The 26,838-nt window shown below is 46.9% G+C and overlaps 1 protein-coding gene across 3 annotated transcripts; it reads left to right on the forward strand.

Moving 5' to 3' along the window:
* The first annotated feature begins 23,425 nt into the window (after positions 1-23,425).
* Positions 23,426-26,637, forward strand: TRH (thyrotropin releasing hormone). 3 transcript variants are annotated; one of them, XM_032841602.1, is made up of 3 exons: positions 23,426-23,589; positions 24,543-24,764; positions 25,458-26,637. In XM_032841602.1, exons 2-3 carry the CDS (start codon positions 24,551-24,553, stop codon positions 25,970-25,972), a joined length of 729 nt encoding a protein of 242 aa, XP_032697493.1. In that variant the 5' UTR covers positions 23,426-23,589; positions 24,543-24,550; the 3' UTR covers positions 25,973-26,637. The 3 variants fall into 3 exon arrangements, with proteins under 3 accessions (XP_032697493.1, XP_032697494.1, XP_032697492.1); XM_032841603.1 differs by lacking the exon at positions 23,426-23,589 and adding an exon at positions 24,143-24,358; XM_032841601.1 differs by lacking the exon at positions 23,426-23,589 and adding an exon at positions 24,388-24,445.
* The last annotated feature ends 201 nt before the right edge of the window (positions 26,638-26,838 follow it).

Here is a 26,838-nt window from a genome sequence, read left to right on the forward strand (position 1 = left end):
TGAATGAAGGAAAGGAAAAGTCATAATTTTATAGAGCAGGACAGAGGGAGGTCTCTGGTGTCAGGAACAGCTTCCTAGACAAGTAAGACTCAAGCAGGGGAAGGAGGGAAAAGATTTGCGGGTGCAGAGGGAGAAAGCAGACCCCCTCAATGGAAGGGAGGACATGCATGGCTCAAGGCTTGGGGGCAGGGAAAACATGGCCTGTCGGGGTAAGTGGGGAAACTGTAGGGTTGGGGCTGAATTATTGAGAAGAGTGGTGGAGATGAGGAGGGGTAGGGTTGGGATCTGGACCACAAAGACTATGAATTCCGGGCCTACAGTCAGAGCAGGGGGTGGGGGTCAGTGAGTTGTAAGTGTGGCTCTCCTTTGGGCTTGACACTTGCCTAATGGGTTAGAATCCAACAAGTGCTTGCCCTAGGATAGTCCCTTTTGGGCCACTAGATTTTTGTGGGTGGGGGGGTTAAAATATAGTCCTTTGTGATGTTAATGGACTTTCCTTCCTTTTGGTTTTAGGGACCCAGCATACATTTGGTGCCCTGCCATTAAACCCCTTACTTGGCACTTGGCACCATTGTACCATTCAGTCCTCACAGCCACAGTGTGGTAGGGATCATGGCTCCCATTTTCTAGATGGGGTCACTGAAGCTCAGAGAAATGAGTGAAAAATCTTGTCTAGGTCACACAGCTCCTATTCCTTCCAGCAGGGGCACTCTGCCTTCTCTTAGAGGCGCGCGTGCGTGCGTGTGTATGTGTGTGTGTGTGTGTGTGTGTGTGTGTTGTACCTGCGTCCATGAGACTGTTACTCTGTATATTGGGGCATATCTGGGGTTTCGGTGTGCCCTTCTGTGTATATAACTAACTCAGCGTGTGTCACTATTGTGTGTTACTGTGGGTTGGCGTGTCTTGTATCTTCATGTAAGTCTCTGTGAATGTCTGGGTCCCCACATGTGTCTCTAAATGTTCTTATCTCTGTCTCAAGGGCTCTGTGTGTCCCTGTATCCTTGTTGTGTGTTCCTATATGTGTGTTTTGTATCTCTGTATGTTCCCACGTGTTATCTGTGTGTCTTTGGTGTCCTTGTATGTGTCCCTCTGTGTGTATTTATCTGGTTCTCTGGCGTAGGTGATGATTTTGTGTGTCTGTGTGTGTTCCTGTTCCATGTTCCCGTGTATCTTTCCTTATGTCTCTGTGTGTCCTTATCTGTGGTCTGAGCCCTCCTTATTAGCCTTCGTGTGTGCCGAGCGCGGGACATCTTCTCCGTCACCTTCCCCACACCCTCCTTCCTCGCTCATTCCCTTCCATCCAAGGAAATGCCTACCCTGGCCTCTGTGGCCAGCATGGACTGGCCTAGTTGCTGTGACCGAGCCAGAGCATTCAGCCCTCTATCCCAGCCCTGAGCAGAAGGGTCGGGGCTTTGTAAAGGGCACTAGAAACCCTAGCGCCCACAGTCCTGACCGCTGCAGTGACTCCATTTGTGACTGCATGTGAACTGAAAAATGACTGTCAATAATAGCGTGGGGAGGGTTTCTCTCTCTGCAGGATGCCAGCCAGAATTTATTAAACTTTCTTTTTTTATTTATTTTAATTTCCCCACCCGTTGGACTTGAGTGGCTCATCAATCACGGGTCGCCTCTGGTGTGAAGCCCATCCTTAGTGCGGCTGCAGACATCCGGCCAAGCCCCCATTCTCGGAGCCACCAAGGCTCGGATGTCCTGGACCCACCCTCAGGCTGCATCCCTGAAATAGCCAAGCTTGTCCTTTATCAGAATGTTGCATCACTGCATTCCTCTCTGTACTGTGGGACACTGGCTGTTACTGCAAATGGCTACACCTAGATTGTGGGAGAGGGGAGCTTAAGAGCATGTTTACCAGGAGGGGTCTTCAGGTTTATTGTCAAGAGGCTCTTTAGAAACCCTTGTGTTGGATCTCTCTATTCTATCCTCTGGATCCACTCAGCAGTCTTCCCCATCCTGCCCAACGTCTGGGAGGCCAGCCCTTACCAATGGCTCCCTTGAGCCCCTAGTTTCCTGTTGGGTTTGGCTGATGGTGAGTACCAGAGGAGATCGAAAGTTGGGAGAAGAAAGAGGTTGCTGTCTTTAGTCCCCTGGCTCCCTCTCTTGTGGGGTCCTTCAGCTGAAGGTTATAGCTTCTGTCAAGACCCCCTCCTTCCAGTCCCCCCTTTCTCTGAACTCTGGTAACTGCTGCCTCCTGTTGCCCCTTTAGGCTCAGAATTGCTAGTGGGTCTTCTCGCATCTTCCCTGGGGACTGCACTACCCCTTGTGCATTCTGCCCATATAAATAAATGTCCTTTCATGAAATTATCCTCAAACTAGCCAATCTGAAGATGCTACCTATTTCCTGACCAATACAGTCTTTCCTCCCAGACCATGAGCAGACACACTTTTGTTATTTTGAGTTAAAAACAAATGAACTACAATTGTTTCTTTTTTTAAAAAAAGGATTTTATTTATTTATTTGAGAGAGAGCAGACACAGGAGGAGGGGGAGGGGCAGGGGCAGAGGGGGAGGGAAAGGGAGAAGCCAACTCCCCACTTAGGACAGAGCCTCAAGGGTTCAATTCCAGGATGCTAAGATCATGACCTGAGCCAAAGTCAGACGTCCAACAGACTGAGCCATCGGGTTAGGGTTAGGGTGCCCCACTATATTTGTTTCTGATGACAAAAGTGTCTATGGATGGGGATAGGGGTTTGGGGGCTGGTTCAATCCGTTGAATGGCTGCTCCCTGCTCAGCAGGGAGTCTGCTTCTCTCTCTCCCTCTGCCCCTCCCCTGCTCGTGCTCACTCTCTCAAATAAATAAATAAATAAAATAAAAAGAATGTCTATTGGGAAAAAAAAAAAGTCAGAAAAAATAAAGAACTGTCGGGGCGCCTGGGTGGCTCAGTGGGTTAAGGCCTCTGCCTTCGGCTCAGGTCGTGATCCCGGTGTCTTGGGATCGAGCCCTGCATCAGGCTCTCTGCTCGGCAGGGAGCCTGCTTCCTCCTCTCTCTCTGCCTGCCTCTCTGCCTACTTGTGATCTCTGTCTGCCAAATAAATAAATAAAATCTTAAAAAAAAATAAATAAAGAACTGTCATTTACCAAGTCACCTACTGTTTCAGGTATTTCAGGTGAGCATGACACCAGGCACATTCTAAATCTCCTCAAAACACCCCTGGGAAGTACATTTTACTACCCTTGCTGTATACAGAGGAGGAACTGGAGGCTCAGAATGGTGATGGTAACTTGTGCACAGCCACATAGCAAGGGAGTGGTTAGGAGTGACAACCAGGTCTGTGAGATTCGGAGTCCTTTCTGTGTCCCTGCCCCCTCCTCAGAAGCCCTTGCTTATCTGAACATCCTCATGACTGTCCTGAATTGCTCTCTAACCCCAAGGAAAATTAATTTGCTGCAGCTGGCTGGGCCTTCTGAGTAGCCTGGAGATGTGCCCGGTCTCAGCCTTTGGCATGGCCAGACCCAGGATGCTTGTGATGGATGGCAATGGCCCACCTCCCATTGTAGCTGTGGGCTAGAGTTAAGAGCTGCCTGTCCTTATGATTTTTCCCCTTAGAATCTGTGACCTAGATCTATGCCCACAAGTGACTCCTGGCCAAGTGATGATAAACACATCAGAAATGGTGAGGGCTAGGGCTTGGTGGATCTGCAGGGCGGGAGGGAGTTTCTTGCACTTGGCTGGCTCCGCTCCTCCACTTGGATATGGGGGGCCCTACCCACTGAGTGCCTGTACCTGCTTCTCCAGCTTTTCTCATATAACCCATTCTTTAGGGCCCCAATCAGCCCCACCTTATACTTCAAATTTGATTGTACATCTCCATGCCATAGAGACATCTCCCCACGAGACACATCATTGATGCTATGTATCTTGGCACATAATTGTTCTCTAGTTGTTTACATGGTTTCTGTCTTGTCTCTCAGCTACCCTGGGAGCTCCATGGCAGGAAACCAGTGTACTTCTTTCTCATTCACTTACTCATTCATAGATTTACTCACTTACTTTTTCACTCCTTGATTGATTGATTCATTCATTCACTCAGTTACCTAAACCACTATTATCCTTAAAAGTTTTCTGGCCTCCCTCCTCCCTTTGGCCACATATGGATGAGACAAGGGGAAATGACCCAACTTTTGGAAGTCCAGGTCAGATGTTCACAGGGCCAGGCTCCATCCCATGACCCTGACCTTGTGAATGGCCTTGACCTTGCTGTGACTTTTCAGAGACTCATGAGACTTTGGGTGACTTCTCTAAAGGAACACTACTAAATAGAATTGCAGCTCCCCCTATAAGGTGCAGACTAGGTAAAAAAGTGGCTGAGTGCTTGGTGAACCAGCAGGCAGGACAAAGCTTCCCACAGCCTTCCCAGCTGGCCAGCTACATTTTCAACATCTGAGAGGTTGTATAAAGCATTGAGTCAAAGACTTGGTCTTCCACTTGGTGACCTTGGGCAAGTTGCCTAACCTTTTGGATCTCAACTTTCTCATCTATAAAGTGGGAATAATGATAATGCCTACATCATTCACCTTTTATGAAGATTTAATGTAATAATGCTGGAAAACACTTTGCATGAAGATTAGCATGTAGTAACCAATTAGTTGGCTGAATGTTTTAGATTATTATTACCTTCACCTTATAGAAAAGACAACTGAGGCCTAGAGATGTTAAGTGATGTACCTAAGACACCCCCTCCCCCACCGCCCCAAATTAGAAGCAGAATTGGCACATGCACACGGGCCTTCAGAGTTTGAGGCAGAGGCTAAGGCCAGGGAATTTGCTTTGGTGCCCTGTGGCCCTTTTCCCCTGCCCTAGCATGAAACAAGCCATAACCCAGCTTTGGGATACCTTCCCTTGTTTCAGTTTTATCTATTAGTCATTAGGTTGCAAGTGACAGAAAGGGCAGCCCAAACTGCCTTATTCTGTCATGAACAATCAGCGACTTTCTACTTTCTGGTTCAACTAGCTTTATGGTGGCATCATTCACAAGTAGAATATTCCACTGAAGTGGCAAAAATGGACCCCAGCAGTGATGGACTTAATCCCACAAACCCAGCATGAAAAGAACACTTTTTGTAAAATAATTTCAGTGAAAGTCTCAAGTTTGAATCTCATTGGCCTGGCTTGACAGGTCTCCCTTGTGACTGGGGAGACTCACACCCTGACTGGCCAGTCCTTGGTCACATGGGTCCCAAGGCAGTACCAGGCCTACACAAACTAATCAGGCCCAGGACAGAGGAGAGTGATTCTCCTTTGTAAACCTGGGGTCCTATCTTAAGAAGAAAGTGGACTGAAGGCTGCCCAGACAAAAATAATGCTGCCTGTACAAATGGGAATAAGGAGATTTTCTTTCAAGTTTTTTTCAAGTTTTCATGAAAATTATTCATGATCACATAGAGAACATTTCTGGTACACCTTTGGACCTCTGCGTGGGATTCCTTTTTTTTCTTATTGTCCTTGATATCCATTTGAACCAACTGTATTCCCTTACCCTTCCCAGTTGTCAGCATTCCTCTTCCAACCCCTTCCCTCCCACCCCTCTCCTTCCTGAAATCACAGCCAGGATTTGAATCTATGACTCTAGATTCTAGTGAGATCCCAGTACAGAGGAGGAGGCCTTATCATTCAGGATTGCAAGGAACAGAGCCCAACTTGAGGTAAATGAGCTGAAAAGGGAGATTTATTGATAAATAAGAAGCCCAAAGGCTCAGGCTCAAGGCTAAGAGAGGTTCCTACAAGGGTTCAGGAAGCAGAGACTTTTCCACCATCTCATTCTAGTGCTGTTGCGGCCACTAGCATGTCTCCCCGTCCTCCCCCCCCCACCCAACAACTCTGGCATCTCTCCACCCAAGAGTTTGAGTCTCAGTAGAGAGTGTCCATAGGCTGACCCCTTGCCCTGGGAATGGGCCTGTATGGCTGATATCCCATCAAAGCTGTCATGGATGGGGATAAGGCAATTCCCCAGAAGGAAAGAGGGGTCCTTTTGCTAACTGGAAGTCAAAGGATGGATACAGGTGGCCAAAGCACCCTAGACTCACAAATGGGTCCTCATGGAACAATGAAAAGGAATATTTGGACTTTCAGGAGGGACAGTGGCACCTTGTTGGACCAAACTGAAAGTCTCAATCAGGACCCACTGGGCACCTGGTCCTCCACTTGTTGTCACCCTGACTCATGGCCACTGTTAATAGCTGATTAATACCCACTCCCTCACTTGCAATACTTGGGGCGTAGGCTCCATGTATTCCGAAGACAAGCTCTAATTAGCCCGGAACACTGAGATAGAGCCTGCTGGGGCTGACAGCAAGATAAATATACCTCAATGGCCAAGGTGATTTGGAGCTGGTTTTCATTTTTCTCTTGTAATAAGAGAAGCGGTGGCGGAAGTAGGGGCTTGTTATCTCTGGCGGGCCTGATGGATGACGAGGTGTCTGACTCTACAGTGACTGTGGCTCACAGGTGGGGCAAGCCATCGATCACCTGTCCCCACCCTGGCCCACCCAAAGCACTTCCATCCTCTTCAGAATTAGCATAGATCCTCCTGAGATGATTTAAAGATAAGCTTGATACTACTTCAAAAGTCAGAGTCTCACTCTTTCTCTATTACAGGCTTTGAGATATCTGATTCTGGATTGAAGGATGACTTTAGGTATTTCTTCCTTCAAAGTATTTTCTTTTTTTTTAATATTTTTATTTATTTATTTGACAGAGATCACAAGTAGAGGCAGATAGAGAGGGGGAAGCAGGCTCCCTGTCGAGCAGAGAGCCCGATGTGGGGCTCGATCCCAGGACCCTGGGATCATGACCTGAGCCGCAGGCAGACGCTTTAACCCACTGAGCCACCCAAGCACCCCTCAAAGTATTTTCTATTCAAAATAAAAGTTCCTTTAAACTTAGGGAGAAGAAGATGTAAGCAAAACATCAAAGACGATGTCACAAAAGGAAGAAAGCATCTCCATATTCATCTCCATATTCATCCCCATCCTAACACATCAGCTATTTTCATCTGGGTACATTTCCTCATGTATGCTCATTACTCCAGTGGGGTAGAGTGGAAAAAGCTTTGGTGTAATACAGACCTGAGTTCAAATCCAAGTTCCTGGCTGTGTGACTTTGAATAAGTCACCTCACTTCTCTGAGCCTTGGTTTCTTTAAAAAGACCGAGTAATTCAGATCTGATAGAGTTGTGTGAATTCAACAAGAAAATGTAATCAGGGCACCTAGTAGATGGTTCCCATCCTCTCAATTCTTATCTGTCGTCCCTTTCCAATATTTACCTTTTTCTCAGCACCCACCCTGCACCAAGCAACATGGAGACAAACACAGACTCTGTCTTCAAGGAGATTCTGTTCTATCAACACATGTTAATTTACCAGACTAGCTAGCTGTGTGAACAGACACGTTTTGAAGAGGGTTCATGATGATGTCATACTCATGAGTAGAACATATGACCTAGGGCCATGTTCCCTCAACCGATGGGTCACTGGTGACCAACTGGGCCCTAGGATGACCCCTAGGCCCTGCCCCAAACTAAGCCATAGATACATGAGCCACACATGTCCTCATTGACCTGTATGTCTGGGCATAAGGACAGATGCCCATGTGCACCCCATATAGACAAGAACCTACACATGGATGCATACGTGTGCACATGTACCCCCTACACGAATCTGTGCACACTGTACACAGAACACTCATGTGTATACACATACACAGAAGGTAAAAGTGCAAATGAACATATGCACGCCATATAGGCATGGACTATATGTATGTACACACAGGCTCACAAGGACATGAGTAGTAGATGCAAAGACATGTGCACCATCAGAGGCACCCACACATAGATGCACATGCTTTGTGTCAGCTAAAAGCATCAGACAGCATTCCCCAGAAATCATTCCTGCGCAGCTAGCTCCATGCCAGCCCTGTGAATTAGTGGGGTTCCTGCAGCCCCTGGTGCCCTCCCTGAGCACAAGCTCCACTCAGCAAACTCCAGGCCAGAAAATGCCTCTCTGGAAACCATCTGGACTGCATAGACCTTCAATTGACTTCTCAGTCCCCATATGGGGACACAGGGTCCTGGTTTGGTGGGACCTCACGGCTTCAGCTTGTCAGCCTAGACTGAGAGTGTGGAAGCCTGGCCTGGCCCGGGGCCCAGACAGGGTAGACTCTGCCCAGTGTGTCACAGTGAGTGGTCAGCCTCAACAGTCCCTGGAGAGTATCCACCTCTGGACCACACTGCTCTGGGGAGGGAAGACAGGAGATGAAGCATCTCTGCTCAAGAAGGGGAGAGGAAGCAAGTCCACAAACAACTTGGGCTCATCTGCTTCCAGTTCTGCTTGTCCTGACTCTTCTCCTCCTTCAGGGCCTGGCTTCTGCCCCTCTGCCTCCAGGAGGCTTCCTCAGATTGCTCTGGCCTTTGGATCTCTCCTTGTGCACCTCCAAGACTGCTCCTCATGTTGTCTGCTCTTTCTTCTAGTAAATATGCTGGCTACCTCATGTGTGGTGGTGGAGGGAGGCTGCCCTTATGCCCTCTCAGCCAGAAAGACATGACCAGGCAGCTTGTGTTCATTCAATCTGGGCTGAATGGATTCATTCATGTAAACATTCTTTACTAGGTACCAGCTATGTTCCAGAAACTTGAAAAAATAGCAGGGAACAAGAAGCTGTCCTTGTGAAGCTAGGGTTCTGGTGTAGAAGGTGGATAATGAATAAGACATGAATAATAAATACCAATTGAACCCAGTGATAAAAGGCTAGGAAGGAAGAGAGAGTGTGAAGAGGACCTGTTTCAGTCAGGGTGGTCAGAGAAAGCCTCCTGGCATTCCCTTTCATCTAATGAACTCCAGGACTTGTCCAACAAGCCATCTCTGCCCTACCGCTGGATCTGTCCCTGCTCCAGGGCTTTTGAAGACATGGCACACTGTAATGCTACTTATGCAGACATGTTCTTCTCCCCTCCCGGACTCCTAACATCTTCAGAACCATGTTCCCATCTGGACCCTCTCAGTGACCCTAAAACTCAACACATGGGGTCATGTTGAAGTTGATTAAATTAACAAAAGAACAGATGAAAGAAAGAATGAATGAATGAATGGGCACTTACAGTAGGCTCTAAAGAATGAGTAAGTGGCGAAAGAGTAAGATGACGGAGGAGTATGAGACCGAAATATCATCAGGTTCCAGGAATTCAGCTAGATAGTTATCCAACCATTCCAAATACCTACAAACTCAACAGGAGATCAAAGAGAAGAGGAGCAGCAATTCTAGGAACAGAAAATTGACCACATTCCAGAAGGTAGGATGTGCAGAGAAGTGAATATGAGGAGATATACAGGAAAGGAGACCTGGGGGGAGAGGCCAGCTCCCCGGAAGCAGTAGAGCAGTGGAAACTTTTAGAAGTCTGCTCCACTGAGGGATGTCGCTCCAGAGGCTAAGTGGGGGGGGGGGGGGTGATGTACCCTCATGGGAACAGTGTGATCTCAGAACCCGTGGGGTCACAGAAAGACCTGGGGGTGTCTGAGTGTGGAAGAGCTCCCAGGTATCAGAGCGGGAAAGCTGGCTATGGAGATGGAGCCACGGAGGGGGCTCTCAGCTCGGGATTACCTTACACCATGATCCAAGTCACAGTCAGATCACTGCTCTTAGAGCAGGGACCCCACAAGTGGCAGATCTGGGGAGACTCACCTTCCTCCTTCAGGAGGAGTGGTGCAGCAGGAATCTGCTGGGTTTGCAGATTCCAAGTGGGGCTGTGCACCAGAGATAGAAATGCTCAGTCACAGACTGGGTGAGCTTGGAGTGAAGCGGGAGACCAGGGACACAGGAGGGATTGACTGCTTTTCTCTGAGGGCACACTGAGGAGTGGGACCCTGAGTGCTCCGCTCCTCCAGCGGAAATTGGGAGGCTGCCATCTTCATTCTCCTCCTCCAAAGCTGTATGGAAAGTGTTCAGGGAATAAAAGTTACTGAGGGCAAAACCAAGCAGATTCCTTAGCCTGCCCCCTGGCAAGGGCAGTGCAATCCCACCTCTGGCAAAGACTTTTAAGAATCACGGCAACAGGCCCCTCCCCCAGAAGATCAGTAAGAACATCCAGCCAAGACTAAGTTTACTGATCAATGAGAACTGCGGAACTCCAGAGTTAGAGGAAAGCAACACATAGAACTCATGGGTTTTTCCCCATGATCCTTTAGTCTTTCAAATGTAATTTTTTTTTATTTTATTTTTTTCTTATTCTGTTTTAAAAATTTTTTCTCCTTCATATTTTAACATTTTTAAACTATTTTATCTTATTAATACTTTTTTATTTTCATTTTTTTTAAAGATTTTATTTATTTATTTGACAGACAGAGATCACAAGTAGGCAGAGAGGCAGGCGGGGGGGTGGGGAGGAGCAAACTCCCTGCTGAGCAGAGAGCCCGATGTGGGGCTTGATCTCAGGACCCTGGTATCATGACCTGAGCCGAAGGCAGAGGCTTTAACCCACTAAGCCACCCAGGTGCCCCTATCAATACCTTTTTAAAGATCTTTTTTCATTTTCATTGTTATAGTCATAGTTTATCCCTTCATTGTATTTAAACTTATCATTGTATTTAACCTTATTTTTGTATACTAAAAGTTTTTTTTTCTTTAAAATTTTGGGATACAATTTCTTCCAATAGATCAAAATATACCCTAAATCTAGAGCATGGCTTTGTTCTAGTCTCCAGCCTGATCACATTCTCTCCTCATTTTTTTTTCTTTTTTCAACCAACTTCTTATCTTATCAATTCTTTTTTTAGAATCTTTTTAAATTTTCATCTTTATAGTCATATTCCATCCCTTCATTGTGTTTACCCTTATTTTTGTATATAATTATATTACATTTTGGGAGGTAGTTTCATCTAACAGACCAAAATACACCCAAAATCAAGTGTGTGCCTCTGTTCTGTTCACCAGTCTAGTATATATATAAATATATTTTTTCCTTTTTTCCTTCTTTTTTCTTCCCCCAGTTTTGGGTCTCTTCTCATTTGGTTAGTGTATATTTTTCTGGGGTCATTGCTACCATTTTAGTATTTTGTTCTCTCATTCATCTATTCTTACCTGGACAAAATGACAAGGCAGAAAAACACACCACAAAAAAAAAAAAAAAAAAAAAAAAAAAAAGAACAAGAGGCAGTATCAACAGCTAGGGACCTAATCAATAAAGACATTAATAATATGTCAGAACTAGAGTGCAGAATGATCATTATGAAGGTGCTAGCTGGGCTCAAAAAAAGCATGGAAGATATTAGAGAATCCCATTCTGGAGAAATATAATCCCTTTCTGGAGAAATAAAAGAACTAAAATCTAACCCAGTTGAAATTTTAAAAAGCTATTAATGAAGTGCAATAAAAAACAGAGGCTCTACTGTAGAATAAATAAGGCAGAAGAGAGAATTAGTGATATAGAAGACCAAATGATGGAGAATAAAGAAGCTGAGAAAAAGAGAGATGAACAGAGCACTTGGGTGGCTCAGCAGGTTAAGCAACTGTCTTCAGCTCAGGTCATGACCCCAGTCCCAGGATCGCGTCCACATTGGGCTCCCAGCTCCATAGGGAGTCTGCTTTTCCTTCTGACCTTCTCCCCTCTGATGCTCTCTCTCACCCTCTCTTTCTCAAATAAATAAATACAATCTTAAAAAAAAAAAAAAAGACAAGCTACTACTGGACCACAAGGGGAGAATTCGAGAGATAAGTGATATCGTAAGACGAAACAACATTAGAATAATTGGGATCCCAGAAGAAGAAGGAAGAGAGAAAGGGCCAGAAGGTATATTGAAGCAAATTATAGTAGAGAATTTCCCTAATTTGGCGAAGGGAACAAGCATCAAAATCCAGGAGGCACAGAGAACCCTCCTCAAAATCAATAAAAATAGGTCCACATCCCATTACCTAATAGTAAAACTTGAAAGTCTTAGTGACAAAGAGAAAATCCTGAAAGAAGCTCAGGACAAGGGGTCTGTAACATAAAATGGTATAAATATTACATTGACAGCAGACCTATCCACAGAGACCTGACAGGCTAGAAAAGACTGGCATGATATATTCAGAGCACTAAATGATAAAAATATGCAGCCGAGAATACTATATCCAGCTAGGCTGTCATTGAAAATAGAAGGAGAGATAAAAACCTTCCAGGACAAACAAAAATTAAAAGAATTTGCAAATACCAAACCAGCCCTACAAGAAATATTGAAAAGGGCCCTCTAAGCAAAGAGAGAGCCTAAAAGTAACAGACCAGAAAGGAACAGAGACAATATACAGTGACAGTTACCTTACCGGCCATACAATGGCACTAAATTCATATCTTTCAATAGTTACCCTGAATGTAAATGGACTAAATGCCTAATCAAAAGACACAGGGTATCAGAATGGATTAAAAAAAAAAAAGACCCATCAATATGCTGTCTATAAGAAACTCATTTTAGACCCAAAGACACCTGCAGATTTAAAATGAGGGGGTGGAAAATATTTTACCATGCTAATGGACATAAAAAAAATCTGGGGTGGCAATCCTTATATCAGATAAATTAGATTTTTTTTAAAGATTTCATTTATTTATTTGACACAGAGAGAGAGATCACAAGTAGGCAGAGAGGCAGACAGGTAGAGAGAGAGGAGCAGGAGGCAGGCTCCCTGCTGAGCAGAGAGCCTGATGTGGGGCTCGATCCCGGAGCCGAAGGCAGAGGCTTTAACCCACTGAGCCACCCAGGCACCCCTCAGATAAATTAGATTTTAACCCAAAAACTATAATAAGAGATTGGGAAGGACACTATACCTACTTAAAGGGTCTGTTCAACAAAAATATCTAACAATTTTAAATATCGAAGCCACCCAACATAGGAGCAGCCAATTATATAAACCAATTAATAACAAAATCAAAGAAACACATCAACAATAATACAATAGTAGTAGGGCACTTTAACACCCCCCTCGCTGAAATGGACAGATCATCTAAGCAAAAGATTAACAAGGAAATAAAGACTTTAAATGACACACTGGACCAGATGGACATCACAGATATACTCAGAACATTCCATCCAAACAACAGAATACACATTCTTCTCTAGTGTACATGGGACATTCTCCAGAATAGATCCCATCCTGAGTCACAAATCAGATCTCAACCAGTACCAAAAGATTGGAATCATTCCCTGCATATTTTCAGACCACAATGCTCTAAAACTAGAACCCAACCACAAAAGGAAAGTTGGGAAGAACGCAAATACATGGAGGCTAAAGAGTATTCTACTAGAGAATGAGTGAATCAACCAGGAAGTTAAAGAAGAATTTTAAAAAGTCATGGAAACAAATGAAAATGAAAATACAACTGTTCAAAATCTTTGAGACACAACAAAGGCAGTCCTGAGAGGAAAGTATATAGCAATACAAGCCTTTCTCAAGAAATGCGAAAGGTCTAAAGTACTCAACCTAACCCTACACCTAAAGGAGCTGGAGAAAGAACAGCCTAAACCCAGCAGGAGAAGAGAAATCATAAAGATCAGAGCAGAAATCAATGAAACAGAAACCAAAAGAGCAGTAGAACAAATCAACAAAACTAGGAGCTGGTTCTTTGAAAGAATTAGTAAGATTGATTACCCCCCCAAATTAATAAAATTGTGAATGAAAGAGGTGAGATCACAACCAACACCAAAGAAATACAAGCAGTTATAAGAACATATTATGAGCAACTATATCCCAGCAAATTTGACAATCTGGAAGGAATGGATGCATTCCTAGAGACATATAAACTAAACTAAACCAGGAAGAAAGAGAAACCCTGAACAGATGCATAACCAGTAAGGAAATTGAAGCAGTAATAAAAAATCTCCCAACAAACAAGAGCCCAGGGCCAGATGGCTTCCCAGAGGAATTCTATCAAACATTTGTTTTATTTTTTTTTAAGATTTTATTTAGTTGTTTGATACAGAGAGAGAGATCACAAGTAGGGAGAGAGCAGGCAGAGAGAGAGGGGAAAGCAGGCTCCCTGATGAGCAGATGTGGGGCTCAATCCCAGGACCTTGAGATCATGAACTGAGCAGAAGGCAGAGGCTTAACCCACTGAGCTACACAGGTGTCCTTCTACCAAACATTTAACGAGATTTAATACCTATTCTCCTGAAACTGTTCCAAAAAATAGAAATGGAAGGAAAACTTCCAAACTCATTTTATGAGGCCAGCATCACCTTGATCCCAAAAGCAGACAAAGATCCCATCAAAAAGGAGAATTACAGACCAATATACTTGATGAACACAGATGCAAAAATTCTCCCAAAATACTAGCCAGTAGTATCCAACTGTACATTAAAAGGATTATTATTCACCACAACCAAGTGGGATTTATTCCTGCTGCAAGTTTGGTTCAACATCCGCAAATCAATCAATGTGATACAATACATTAATAAAAGAACAAGAACCATATGATACTCTCAATAGATGCTGAAAAAGCATTTGACAAAGTACAGCATCCTTTCTTGATCAAAAAACTCTTCACAGTGTAGGGATAGAGGGTACATACTTCAATATCATCAAAGCCATCTATGAAAAACCCACAGTGAATATCATTCTCAATGGGGAAAAACTGAGAGCTTTCCCCCGAAGGTCAGAAATACGGCAGGGATGTCCACTATCACCACTGTTATTCTACATAGTACTAGAAGTCCTAGACTCAGCAATCAGACAACAAAAAGAAATAAAAGGCATCCGAATAGGCAGAGAAGAAGTGAAACTCTCACTCTTTGCAGATGATATGATACTTTATGTGGAAAACCCAAAAGAGTCCACTCCAAAACTGCTAGAACTCACACAGGAATTCAGTAAAGTGTCAGGATATGAAATCAATGAACAGAAATCAGTTGCATTTCTCTACACCAACAGGAAGACAGAAGAAAGAGAAATTAAGGAGTCAGTCCCATTTACAATTGCACCTAAAACCATAAGATACCTAGGAATAAACCTAACCAAAGAGGCAAAGAATCTGTACTCAGAAAATGATAAAGTACTCATGAAAGAAATTGAGGAAGACACAAAGAAATGGAAAAACGTTCCATGCTCGTGGATTGGAAGACCAAATACTGTGAAAATGTCTATGCAACCTAAAGCAATCTACACATTTAACACAATCCCTATCAAAATACCATCAAATTTTTTCAAAGAAATGGAACAAATAATCCTAAAATTTATATAGAACCAAAAAAGACCCCGAGTAGCCAGAGGAATGTTGACAAAGAAAACCAAAGTTGGTGGCGTCACAATTCCGGACTTCAAACTCTATTACAAAGCTGTCAACAGGGGTGCCTGGGTGGCTCAGTGGGTTAAAGCCTCTGCCTTCCGCTGGGGTCATGATCTTGGGGTTCTGGGATCGAGTCCCGCATTGGGCTCTCTGCTCGGTGGGGAGCCTGCTTCCACCTCTCTATCTATCTGCCTGCCTCTCTGCCTACTTGTGGTCTCTGCCTATCAAATAAATAAATAAAATCTTAAAAAAAAACAACAACAAAAAAACAAAGCTGTCATCATCAAGACAGTATGGTAATGGCACAAAAACAGACACATAGATCAATGGAACATAATAGAGAGCCCAGAAGTTCTATGGTCAACTAATCTTCAACAAAGCAGGAAAAAATGTCCAATGGAAAAAAGAGTCTCTTCAACAAATGGTGTTGGGGAAATTGGACAGCCACATGCAGAAGCATGAACCTGGACCATTTCCTTACACTGCACACAAAGTTACACTCAAGGGGCTCCTGGGTGGCTCAGTGGGTTAAAGCCTCTGCCTTCGGCTCGGGTTGTCATCCCAGGGTCCTGGGATTGAGCCCCACATCCAGCTCTCTGCTCAGTGGGGAGCCTGCTTCCTCCTCTCTCTCTCTCTCTCTCTCTCTGCCTGCCTCTTGGCCTACTTGTGATTTCTGTCTGTCAAATAAATAAATAAAGTCTTTAAAACAAACAAACAAACAAACAAAAGATAGACTCAAAATGGATGAAAGACCTCAATGTGAGAAAGGAATCCATCAAAATCCTTGAGGAGAACACAGGCAGCAACATCTTCGACCTCAGCCACAGCAACTTCTTCCTAGAAACATCACTAAGACAAGGGAAGCGAGGGCAAAAATAAACCATTGGGACTTCATCAAGATTAAAAGCTTTTGCACAGCAAAGGAAACAGTCAATAAAACCAAAAGACAACTGACAGAATGGGAGAAGATATTTGCAAATGACATATCAGATAAAGGGTTAGTATCCAAAATCTTTAAAGAACTTATCAAGCTCAACACCCAAAGACCAAATAACCTAATCAAGAAAGGGACAGAAGACACGAACAGACATTTCAGCAAAGAAGACATCCAGATGACCAACAGACACATGAAAAAGTCCTCAGCATCACTCAGGATCAGGGAAATACAAATCAAAACCATAATGAGATACCACCTCACACTAGTCAGAATGGCTAAAATTAACAAGTCAGGAAATGACAGATGCTGTTGAGGATGCGGAGAAAGGGGAACCCTCCTACACTGTTGGTGGGAATTCAAGCTGGTGCAACCACTCTGGAAAACAGCATGGAAGTTCCTCAAAAAGTTGAAAATAGAGCTACCCTATGACCCAGCAATCGCACTACTGGATATTTACCCTAAAGATACTAATGTAGTGATCCGAAGGGGCACATGCACCCAAATGTTTATAGCAGCAATGTCCACGATAGACAAACTATGGGAAGAACCTAGAGGTCCATCAACAGATGAATGGATAAAGGTGTGATATATATATAGAATAGAATACTATGCAGCCATCAAAAGAAACGAAATCACCATTTGCAACGACATGGATGGAACTAGAGGGTATCTTGCAAAGTGAAATAAGTCAATCAGAGAAAGACAATTATCATATGATCTCTCTGATATGAGGAATTTGAGAGCCTGGGGGGAAGGGGGGAAAAATGAAACAAGATGGGATTTGGAGGAAGACAAATCATAAAAGACTCTTAATCTCATGAAACAAATTGAGAGTTGTTGGGCAGTGGGGGTTAGGGAATAGGGTGGCAGGGTTATGGACATTGGGGAGGGTATGTGCTATGGTGAGTGCTGTGAATTGTGTAAGCGTGATGATTCACAGACCTATACCCCTGGGACAAATAATACATTATATGTTAATAAAAAATAAATTTAAAAAAAAGAACGAGTAAGTGGCTTATAGGTGGCAGGTGGCAAGGAGAGGGGCAAAAACATGGAGGTGTGAGATGAGACAGTATATCTGTAAAATGACTGATGCTGGGGGAGGGCTGGACATGGAGTAAGGGAGAGCTGGCAGGAGAGGAGCCTAGATTGTGCCCACATTATAAAGGGTCTTGAACGCCAGGCTAAGAATTTGATCCTATGAGCAACAGGGACCCATGCAAGGTTTACCCTCCCCTGTATTCCTTGGCACCTATAACATTGCTCAGATGGAGCTGGCACTCAGTAAATGTACATGGAATTGAAGGGTCCTGGGGGGAATGGACTGAGTTAGTACTTCTTTGCCAACGGCTGGGCAGTGACCAAGGGAGGCCTAAATAGAATCAGAGTAGTCAGCTGCCTGGAGTCCTCTTGGCACCCAAATAGTGCTCTTCCCATCACGGTATCAGAAATCCCTGCATTAGGGAGTCATTTATTAAGGGCTTGATGTTATTTAGCGGTAAGCCTTCCTAGACTTTCCAGAAAAGATGATACCCTCCTGATGGCAATTTACTGCCAACAAGACCAGAACAAGTTCCTGGGGTGGGGATTGGACATAGAGTGTAAGGCAGAACACAGTGTGCCACCCAGAGTTTGGCCACTTCCAGTTTCTTTAGAGAAAACCCTGTCCCAGGCAGTGTGAAGGAAGGAGAGGGGGCAGGACACTGGTCTTGAGGTTGTTGCTGATTCAGTGAGGGACTCAGGCAACCCTTTCTTCTCTCTGAGTCTTGGGTTCCTTATCTGTGCAATGAGTTTATATGGGACCTGTGATGTTTAACCTGCTCATCATTTAGCTTCCCTTCTTTAGTAGGTGAACTCCAAATATGCCTTTGGAAGACCCCCTCAGTCCATGCTGTTCAGATGGGGCTGACCCCATCCCCTAGCCCCAAGGTTGGCCAATCTGAATCCTAGTCATCTGTTCAGGAATGTGCCTGTGACCCAGCCTGGGACAATGAGAATTGACCCTGGGACTTCGGGGAATGAAAAGGGCTCTTCTGCTTTTAGAGCAACTCAGCTGGGACAATGTGATTCCAGGGATGCCTATGTCCTCTGATACCTGAGGACAGACAGCCTGAGAATGAAACCATTTAGAGGAAAGTGGAGATAACAAATGGAAAAAAGAGACAGATTCCTATAGTGACATCATTTGAGCCTCTGGATTCTGCCATACCTGAAGCTAGTTCTACGTCTTTATGTTCTTGGTTACATCCACCAGTACATCTCCCTTTTATTTTGCCTGAACCAGTTTGAGTTGTGTTTTCTCTTGCTTGTCGCTGGTAAGGAGGATCACCCGGGAGGGGTTCCTTCTTTCTGATCCCTCAGAGAAAGCTGATTTGGGAGGTGCCAGCATGTGGCCACATGAAGTGAAGGAGATGAGGGAGACCAGGGACGGGGTGGTGCATGGGGTAAGAGAAGACACACCCAGGGCCCCACAGAGCACACTCATTTCAGGGGCAAGGAGAGCAGTAGGAGACCCTGAAAGGAGGAGGGAACAAACAGGATGAGAGAGGCAGGAAAGTTGCACAAAGAAGCAAGAGTTTCGTGGAGGTTCCTCACTGGCTTGGCTGCTTCCTTCTCGCCCCCTCTGTATGCTCATAACTCAACAAGCAGCCAAACCGGTAGTGAGAAAATAAATCAGGTCACAACTCTCCCCTGTTTTAAACTTTGTATTTCCCCACTGCCTTGAGAATAAATTCCAATCTCCTTACTCTCCACAGCCAAGAAAGTCCCATGAGATCTCACTGTTTCCCACCTTTTTCTTATCTGGTACATCTTCCATCCCTATCTGCACCCATCGTGTGTCCCGGGCCTAGAACCATGCTTAACAATTATGCATATACTGGAACAATTTGTAGAATAAGGAAATAAATCAGTGATAGAAAGGAGAACTGAAAATTTTCCAGTGGATTCATCATCAAGGAATTGTTGCTCAATTGGATCAAAAATCTCCAATGGAAAGGGGAAGGGGAAATCTGGATCAGAAAGATTTCTGGGATGAGTTTCTACGGAGAAAAACAGATATGAAATGGATTTTTCTTCCTGGAATTTTATGATCTTGGGGAAAAGAAGACCTTCACTATTTTGACAACAGAAACAGAATAGAAAAAAACGAGTATATAAAGGTACCGTCTTCTGTAATTAAAAAGCCTCCATATCATAGATTCTCAAACCTACACAAGTGATAAAACTGCATAGAACTAAGTGCACGCGCACACACACACACACACACACACACACAATTGCCAAGTAAAACCAGGAAATCTGAATAAGATCAGTGGCTTGTATCAAAGTCAATATCCTGGTTGTGATCTTGCACTATAGTTTACAACATGTAACCATGAAGAGAAGCTGGGTCAAGGGTATCCACAACCTCTTTGTATTATTTCTTAGAACCACATATGAATCTATAATTACCTGGATATAAAGAGTTTAATTTTAAAAACCACCGTGAAAAAAATTAAAATATAATTTCAGTGGGACTACCTCGGGCCCTTCTGCAGCTCAGGGTTGAAAAAGACCCTAAAATATCCTGGAGACATCTCTGAACAGGGAGCAGAGAGACTTTGAGAGAGAAGACAGGGGAATTCAGGGAAGGCAGAGTATTTTATTAGAATTAGAATTAGAACCCACACTGAGACTTCCTGCAGGAAGGGGTGTGTGTGTGTGTGTGTGTGTGTGTGTGTGTGTCTTGGGGTGGGGACGGGCAGACAGGCATCGGGAGTTACAAATTAGTGTACAAACTCCCCGTTAAATTATCCCATTATTCATTTTCAAAAGCATAGCTATATTAATCTGATAAGCAAATACAGTCTTGAGAATGAAGCACATTTGTATTATCAGAGGAAAATATATGCGACACAAAGACTTAGCTCCGTGAGAGACCAGAGCAGGATCCTGCCTTATTCTGCTTGGATCCCTGTTTTAAAATGTAGGTTTTATTATTATTCAGGTATGGTGAGACCCGTAGATTAGGATACTGCTGGCATTGAAGAGTTAGCTATTACTTACAGTTCTTAAAAGGAAGGGCAAACCACCCCAGCAAAGATGCACAGGGAAGCACCAGGATTCACTAGGAGGCAGAAGAAGCAGGGAGTGGGGGGGTGGGGAGACTAGGCAAGTGCCTTTATTGTGGTTTCTGCCTGAAGGAAGAGGAACAGTGGAATGGGGAGGCAGGGTAAGCAGGTTTAGGATTGGCTTATTTGAATAATTTCAGTGGCTCTGGGGCTTAGGGACTGTCCCTAGCAGTGTGTACCTGGCTTTGGGAGATAAGGGCAAGGGGACAGTAGCCCAGAGTGTTGTGGGAAGTGGGCTCTGGACTGGTTAGTTTGCATATGAAAGGTGAGTCCTTTATGAGCTCTAAGAATTGGCTAACCCTGGGAGAGGCAGCCTCTCCAGAGTCAGCCAGACCCCCTCTGCCCCCGCCCCTCCGCCCTGGGTCAAAGCATTAGAAATACAGGGCAATACAGTGCCCAAAGTCTAGAACAGGTCCTGGTACTTTCTAGGGGCTCAGTGAATATTTGCCGAGGGAAGGAAGGTAGAGAGGGAAGGTGGGAGAGAGAGAGAGCCTTACATGCCTGTACCATCCTCACTGGTCCCTTGGGCAATGTGAGAACTCTCCTCTCCCCTCCCTAGCCCTCCCGGCACTGTCCTCCAGAACAGGCAACTCAATCCCTGATTACAGAAATGCATCCAATGGGCTCACCAGGGGGCGATGTTCCAGCCATCTCACCCCACCCGTCAGCTTTTCTTTTCTTTCTTTCTTTTGTTTTCTTTTTTTAAGATGTTATTTATTTGACCGAGAGGAGTGCATAAGCAGGGCGAAAGGGAGTAGCAGACACCCTGCTGAGCAGGGAGCCCGTTGCGGGGCTCTATTCCAGGACCCCAAGATCATGACCTGAGCGGGAGGCAGATACTTAACCAACTGAGTCCCCCAGATCCCCCCGCCCCCATAGCTTTTCTATCCTTCCACGATCATCACTCCTTTCCGCCACACACTCAGAGGAGATTTCATTGTTACTTCGTTGGTGCTGTTTGTTGGTTTGTAGATGGGTAATGCTGCAAAGCGAGAACATTCAAACGGCACTAAGGGCTGAGAATGAACAGCAAGCTCCCCCCACTCCCCACTGGCCTCCCCTTCCTGAGCTCCCCAGTTCCCTGTCTTCACTGTCCTCCCGCATCCCTCTGGAAAGGTCTCTGCTGAAGGCTATAACCATCCATCCCTCCTGCGTGTACATGATACACACATCATTTTCTGCTTGGCTCCTTTCACCTAACAGTGTATCTTGGAACTTACTCCACATCCATACATAGGGAATCGCCTCGTGCTTCAAAGTCAGAACAGTACCCATGGTTTTGGGTGGGCCCTAATTGATTTAAGAAGACCCCTCATGGCAGACAGACAGACATCCAGGCTGTTTCTAATTCTGGCTTCTACAAACCCTGCAGCACCAGATACCCCGTGTGTACATGTCTGCAGGACGTCTTGCAGAAGTTATACATGTGTTAAATTTTTAGGTTGCCCTCCCCAGAGAGTCTATCAATTTACACCTTCTCTTTATATAGGAAAGAAAACAGGTCTGACTGTCTGTCTGATTCAATGTCTAGTTACGACAGCAATTCTTCAAATCCTGGAGTCTAGCTGGGAGATCAAGCCTGGGGTTTCAGGTCTGCAATCTACCCAGCCAGCTTTCTGCCCCCCTCCCTGCCACCTGGGGTGGGGAGGGGGCTGGAAGTCAGGAAGCAGCAGATCAGGTCAACTCTATCAGGTCATTATCTATCTCTATTAGTTTCCTCATCTAAGAGTGGGGAGAGGGCTCTAGTTGGTGATCTGAACATTCCCTTCTACTTCTAACTTTCAAAGTCTTTCTGCCTCCCCAAGCCTCTATGGAGTGGGACTGATAGTCTCTACCTTGTTTATCTTGCCAGGTGATGTGAAGATCCAGTGATATGGAAGAAAGGAGTGATAATTAAACAATTTTGGCATCCCTTGCTAGAACAAGGCCTGGGGCATTCAGCAGGTGCTCAGCTAAAATGAGAGGTTGAAGAAATACTGCATGGGGAAGCTGGTTAATGTTGAGATCATCCAGAGGTAGGAGACGCCTTCACTGATGTTGTTCCCTCCTCCTAAAATGAGGCTCCCTCGAAGTGGGCCTGGCTAACTTCTGTGTCTCCAGGACTGACCAAGGAGCCTGGCACACCATGGGTGCCCCTTAAATGTTTCAGGGTGGAGGCTGTGCTCAGGACTAGATGTGGCTGTGTTCTCTTCCAGTGTGATCCTGGAGAGTGATAATCGGGACAAGCCCTTTGTCATCTACTTTTCTCCTCCCTGCATCTCCTCTCCTCTGCCTGGATGGGGTGTGCCCCAATAGACTTCTGGTCCAAGGGCCACAAAATCCAATGTTCCACCTTGGCGAATGGGGTAAGCACGCTCAGCTCCAGCTGGCTGTTGTCAGGAGAAAATGCAGATCCACTTTTTTTCAAGAGATTTTCAAGAGAAGCCATACAACCAAATTTTTCTTGAGTTCTCTTGGCGTTTAAGTGTTAAGTTATTCGGGTTTTTTTGTTTTTTGTTTTCCAAATCCCTGTGGGAGTCAAACCATCTGTGACTTAGTGGTGACCCCAGGCTACCAGTTTGGGAATTCTGAAAACTGTCCCTCTCTCCCACTGTACAGATGAGAAAATTGAGGCCCAGGGAGCAGAAAGCATTTGCTGGAGGTGACATGGTCAGGATGAGAACCCAGGTCCCATTTGTCCCCTACGTTTTTCCTCTGTCCTCTCCCCCCTTCTCTTTCTCCTTCTCTCTCTCTTTCTCTGCTCTGTTTCTGGGTACCTCTTTCAGTCTTTGTCTCTATCTCCTATTCTCTCCTGTGTGTCCCTTTTCAACTGTGTGATTCTCTCAGTATCTCTGCGCCTCTCTCTGTCCCCTCCAGGACTGTTCTCCTCTACAACAAACCTTCGGAGCTGGGTGCAGAGGTGACCCGGCATCATCACTGCCCCCGACTCCCCAGCCCCCAGCCTCCAGCAAGCGCCTCGCCGCTCCCGCAGCTCTCGCCGCCCCCGCAGCTCTCGCCGCCCCCGCCCCAGATTTCCGGTGGAGCTGGCAGGCAGGCGGCGGGCGGGGTACCCACGGGGCCCGCTGCCGTCAGCGCCCCTTCCCGGCGGCCGCGACCCCTCCCCCTGACCTCACCGACGCCGCCACCCCGCGCGGATATAAGCAGCGGCCCCGCGGAGAAGCGGGCAGCCGACGCCCGGGTCCTGCGAGCGCTCCCGGCCTCCTGCCCCGCGGACTTTGGACTCCGAAACTCCGAACTCGGAGCCCCAGCATCCCGGACCCGTCCCGCGGAGCTGTCGCCCGGCAGGTAACCACCTCCGTCCCCTCTCCCCACGCAGGGGGCGTCCGGGAGCACTGGGAGGGGGTCCTCTCTGCCCGCTGCCGGGGGAGCCCCCGGGAGAAGCCACGGCTTCTGTCCCCCGAACGCCTCCCGGAGCGTGGCGTCCGCACCCCCGGTGCTTCCACGGCGCGGGCCGGGGAATTGACCGGGCACACTGGTGGCGTTCGCTCCTGCTCACCCCCGTCCCGGCGGCTGGAGCTGCTCGGCGCCGGGCGTCAGTAGGATGGAAAGTTCTCCATCCCACCCCAGCCTGGATGGCCGCTGTAGGTCCGCGCCGGGACGTAGGGGTAGAACTGGGCAGTCAGGGCGTCCGGCGTCAGTGCCTGAGAGTTAGAATCCGAATCCAGGTGTTAGAAGCAGATTTTTCGCGTTGGACTCGAATCTTAGCCTTCGAGTTTCAGTCTCACCTTAGAAACATTTTTATCGTTGAAACTGGGGATTTTAGAGTTAGAACTGGTGTCCTAGCGTGGCCATAGAATCTGACATTAGAAATGGAATTTGGAATCCGAACGTTGGAAGGGAGCGCTGGACCAAGAATGTGGCGCGGGGAAGGGTCTTAAGCCTGCGACGCGGCATTGTGGCGGTCGGGCGGGGCTCTCTAGGTGGTAACACGCCTGGCAAGCCAGCCCTGCGCTCAGTGACACTGAGGAGTGGCGGTGACGATGGAGTTCCCACGGCTTCCAGGCTCGCGCAGCAGAACTGGGCGCGCGACCAGTCACTCCAAGCATCTCCACGGGTGAGGACACCCAAAGCCCGAGGCTGCCACCCTAAGGTGGCAGGTGGCCTTGCCCGCGGGAGGATGTATGAATGGTTTGTGACCCAGGTTGGGGACCCGCTGGGACAGGAAAGGTGGGAAGATGGTGCGGACTGGGAGAGGGGTGCGGCGCGCTTATGCTTTCTCTCTGCCCTCCCAATTCCAGACGCCGCGATGCCCGGCGCTTGGTTGCTGCTCGCCATGGCGCTGACCCTGACCGTGGCTGGTTTTCCGGGAGGTCGCGCACAGCCGGAGGTGGCCCAGCAGGAGGCAGCGATGGCCGCCGAGCATGCGGATCTGGACGACCTCCTGCACCAAGCAGAGCGCCTCTTACTCCTTCGCGAAGACGTCCAGCGGCTGCGAGGAAACCAGGGCGATCCCGAATCTGGTGAGGACCGGGCGTGTGTCCCTCTGATCAGAGACCCTGAAGAGGGCTGGAGGAAACCACGACGCAGAGATGGGGAGGGACTTGGTCATCCAAACTCTTGCCTTTCTGAGCTTAGAAACTGTTGACCATAACCTTAGCAAGATCATGAGTTGACCCTTTCCTGAGATCAGATTTCTCTTCCGTGTGGGTCCTGGAATATTTCACAGAGAGCCAACTTTCAGTGGGGAAGATTCTGTGCACGGGAGAGAGAAAAACTGTATATGACAGTTTTAATTACTGCTTACTAGGTGCATATATGCCAGGCACTGATCTCAGGTGTTCAAACACCGTATCACACTATTTGATCTTCCTAGCAAGCTCTTAGATCCATACTGTTATTACCCCTCATTTTGCACAGAAGAAAACTGAGGTTCCGAGAAGTTAAGTGAGTAGCTTATGGTCACACAGCCAGGGAGTGGCAGAGCTTGGACCGAAGCCAGAGGTCGTGCCTTTGACCATCAGTGCATGTGCATGTGTGTGTGTGTGTGTGTGTGAGAGAGAGAGAGAGAGAGAGAGAGAGAGATATTTCTGAGGGGCTGTACAAGGCCTTGACTCTGGATGAGTGCTGCAGGGATTCTGCCTTAACTAGGAGAGAGACTGGAGGGGGGCTGCTCAGGGGCAGAGGGTCCCTCACTGGTCTCTTTCCTTCCCCAGAGTCTCAGATCATTCAACCCGACTGGCTCTCCAAGCGTCAGCATCCAGGCAAAAGGGAGGGGGAGGCAGAAGAGGGGGTTGAAGAGGAGGAGGAAGAAGGTGGGGCTGTGGGCCCCCACAAACGGCAGCATCCTGGCCGGCGGGAGGATGTGGCTGCCTGGTCCGATGTCACCCAGCAAAAGTGGCAGCATCCTGGCCGGCGCCCCTCCTGGCTGGGTTACACTTTCACCAAGAGGCAGCACCCAGGCAGACGGCTGGTGGATTCCAAGGCCCAGAGGAGCTGGGAGGCAGAGGAGGAGGAAGAGGAGGAGGAAGAGGGCGAGCCCATCCCTGGGAAACGCCAGCATCCCGGCAAGAGGGCTCTGGGGGGCCCTTGTGGGCCTGGGGAAGCCTGTGGTCAAGCCAGCCTCCTGCTGGGACTCCTAGATGACCTGAGCAGGGGTCAGGGGGCTGAGGAGAAGCGGCAGCATCCTGGGCGGCGGGCAGCCTGGGCCAGGGAGCCACTGGAGGAGTGAACCCAGTTTCCTATAAAGTTTAGAGTCTGAGAATGTCTTAAGCCTTTGTGGCCCTATCCCTTTGTGACCCCCTCTTTCCCTCCCCACCTTAGATCCCTGACCATACACCTGGGCCTCCCCCCACCCCATATACAACACCCAACTCCCTGGCCTTGTCCTCCCGCCCCCTTCAGGGACATGAGAAAGGAAGCCTCTGAGTTTAAACTCCATATTACCCCAACTTTCCACTGTTGGCTAGGGGTCAGATCCCAGAGTCCCTCTCCTCGCACTCCCTGTGGCTGCTCCCCTTCCTTAACTCTGGCTAAAATGATCCTTTTGTGTCCTCCAAGGGACCCCAGAGAGAACCAGGGTGACTCTGGATTTAGCAGACATTGAGGTCAGGGTGGGATTGAAAATGTGATGTCCAAATCCAGTTCTTATCCTCACCTTCTTGGGCATCCTTTTGTGGGTGGGCAGAGCCCTGCCCCAGGGCTGTGCTCTGCTTGGGTGAAGCACTGCGGGGAGGGGCATCCTGTGCAGTGCTCTGTGGAGAGTGTGAAAATAAATCTGTGCAGGCATTTGGAAACCACCCCGAAAGCTGACTTCTATATAACCCTCTAGCGTCTTCCCCTGTCCATGATAATCATCTGAATGATAATAAACCATGCATCTATATAATCTTGGAACTCTGTGGTTTCAGTTTTGTCTCAGCTGGTGTGGGTTTCTCTCTCTCTCTCTCTCTTTTTTAAAAAAGCTTTTATTTATTTATTTGACACAGAGAGAGAACAAGTAGGCAGAGCGGCAGGCAGAGGAAGAGGGAGAAGCAGGGTCCCTGCTGAGCAGAGAGCCCAATGCGGGCCTCAATCCCGGGACACTGGGATCATGAC

This window comes from Lontra canadensis, unplaced genomic scaffold, assembly GCF_010015895.1.
Source record: "Lontra canadensis isolate GAN:19392208 unplaced genomic scaffold, GSC_riverotter_1.0 scaffold124, whole genome shotgun sequence".
In the NCBI taxonomy this organism is placed as follows: domain Eukaryota; kingdom Metazoa; phylum Chordata; class Mammalia; order Carnivora; family Mustelidae; genus Lontra; species Lontra canadensis.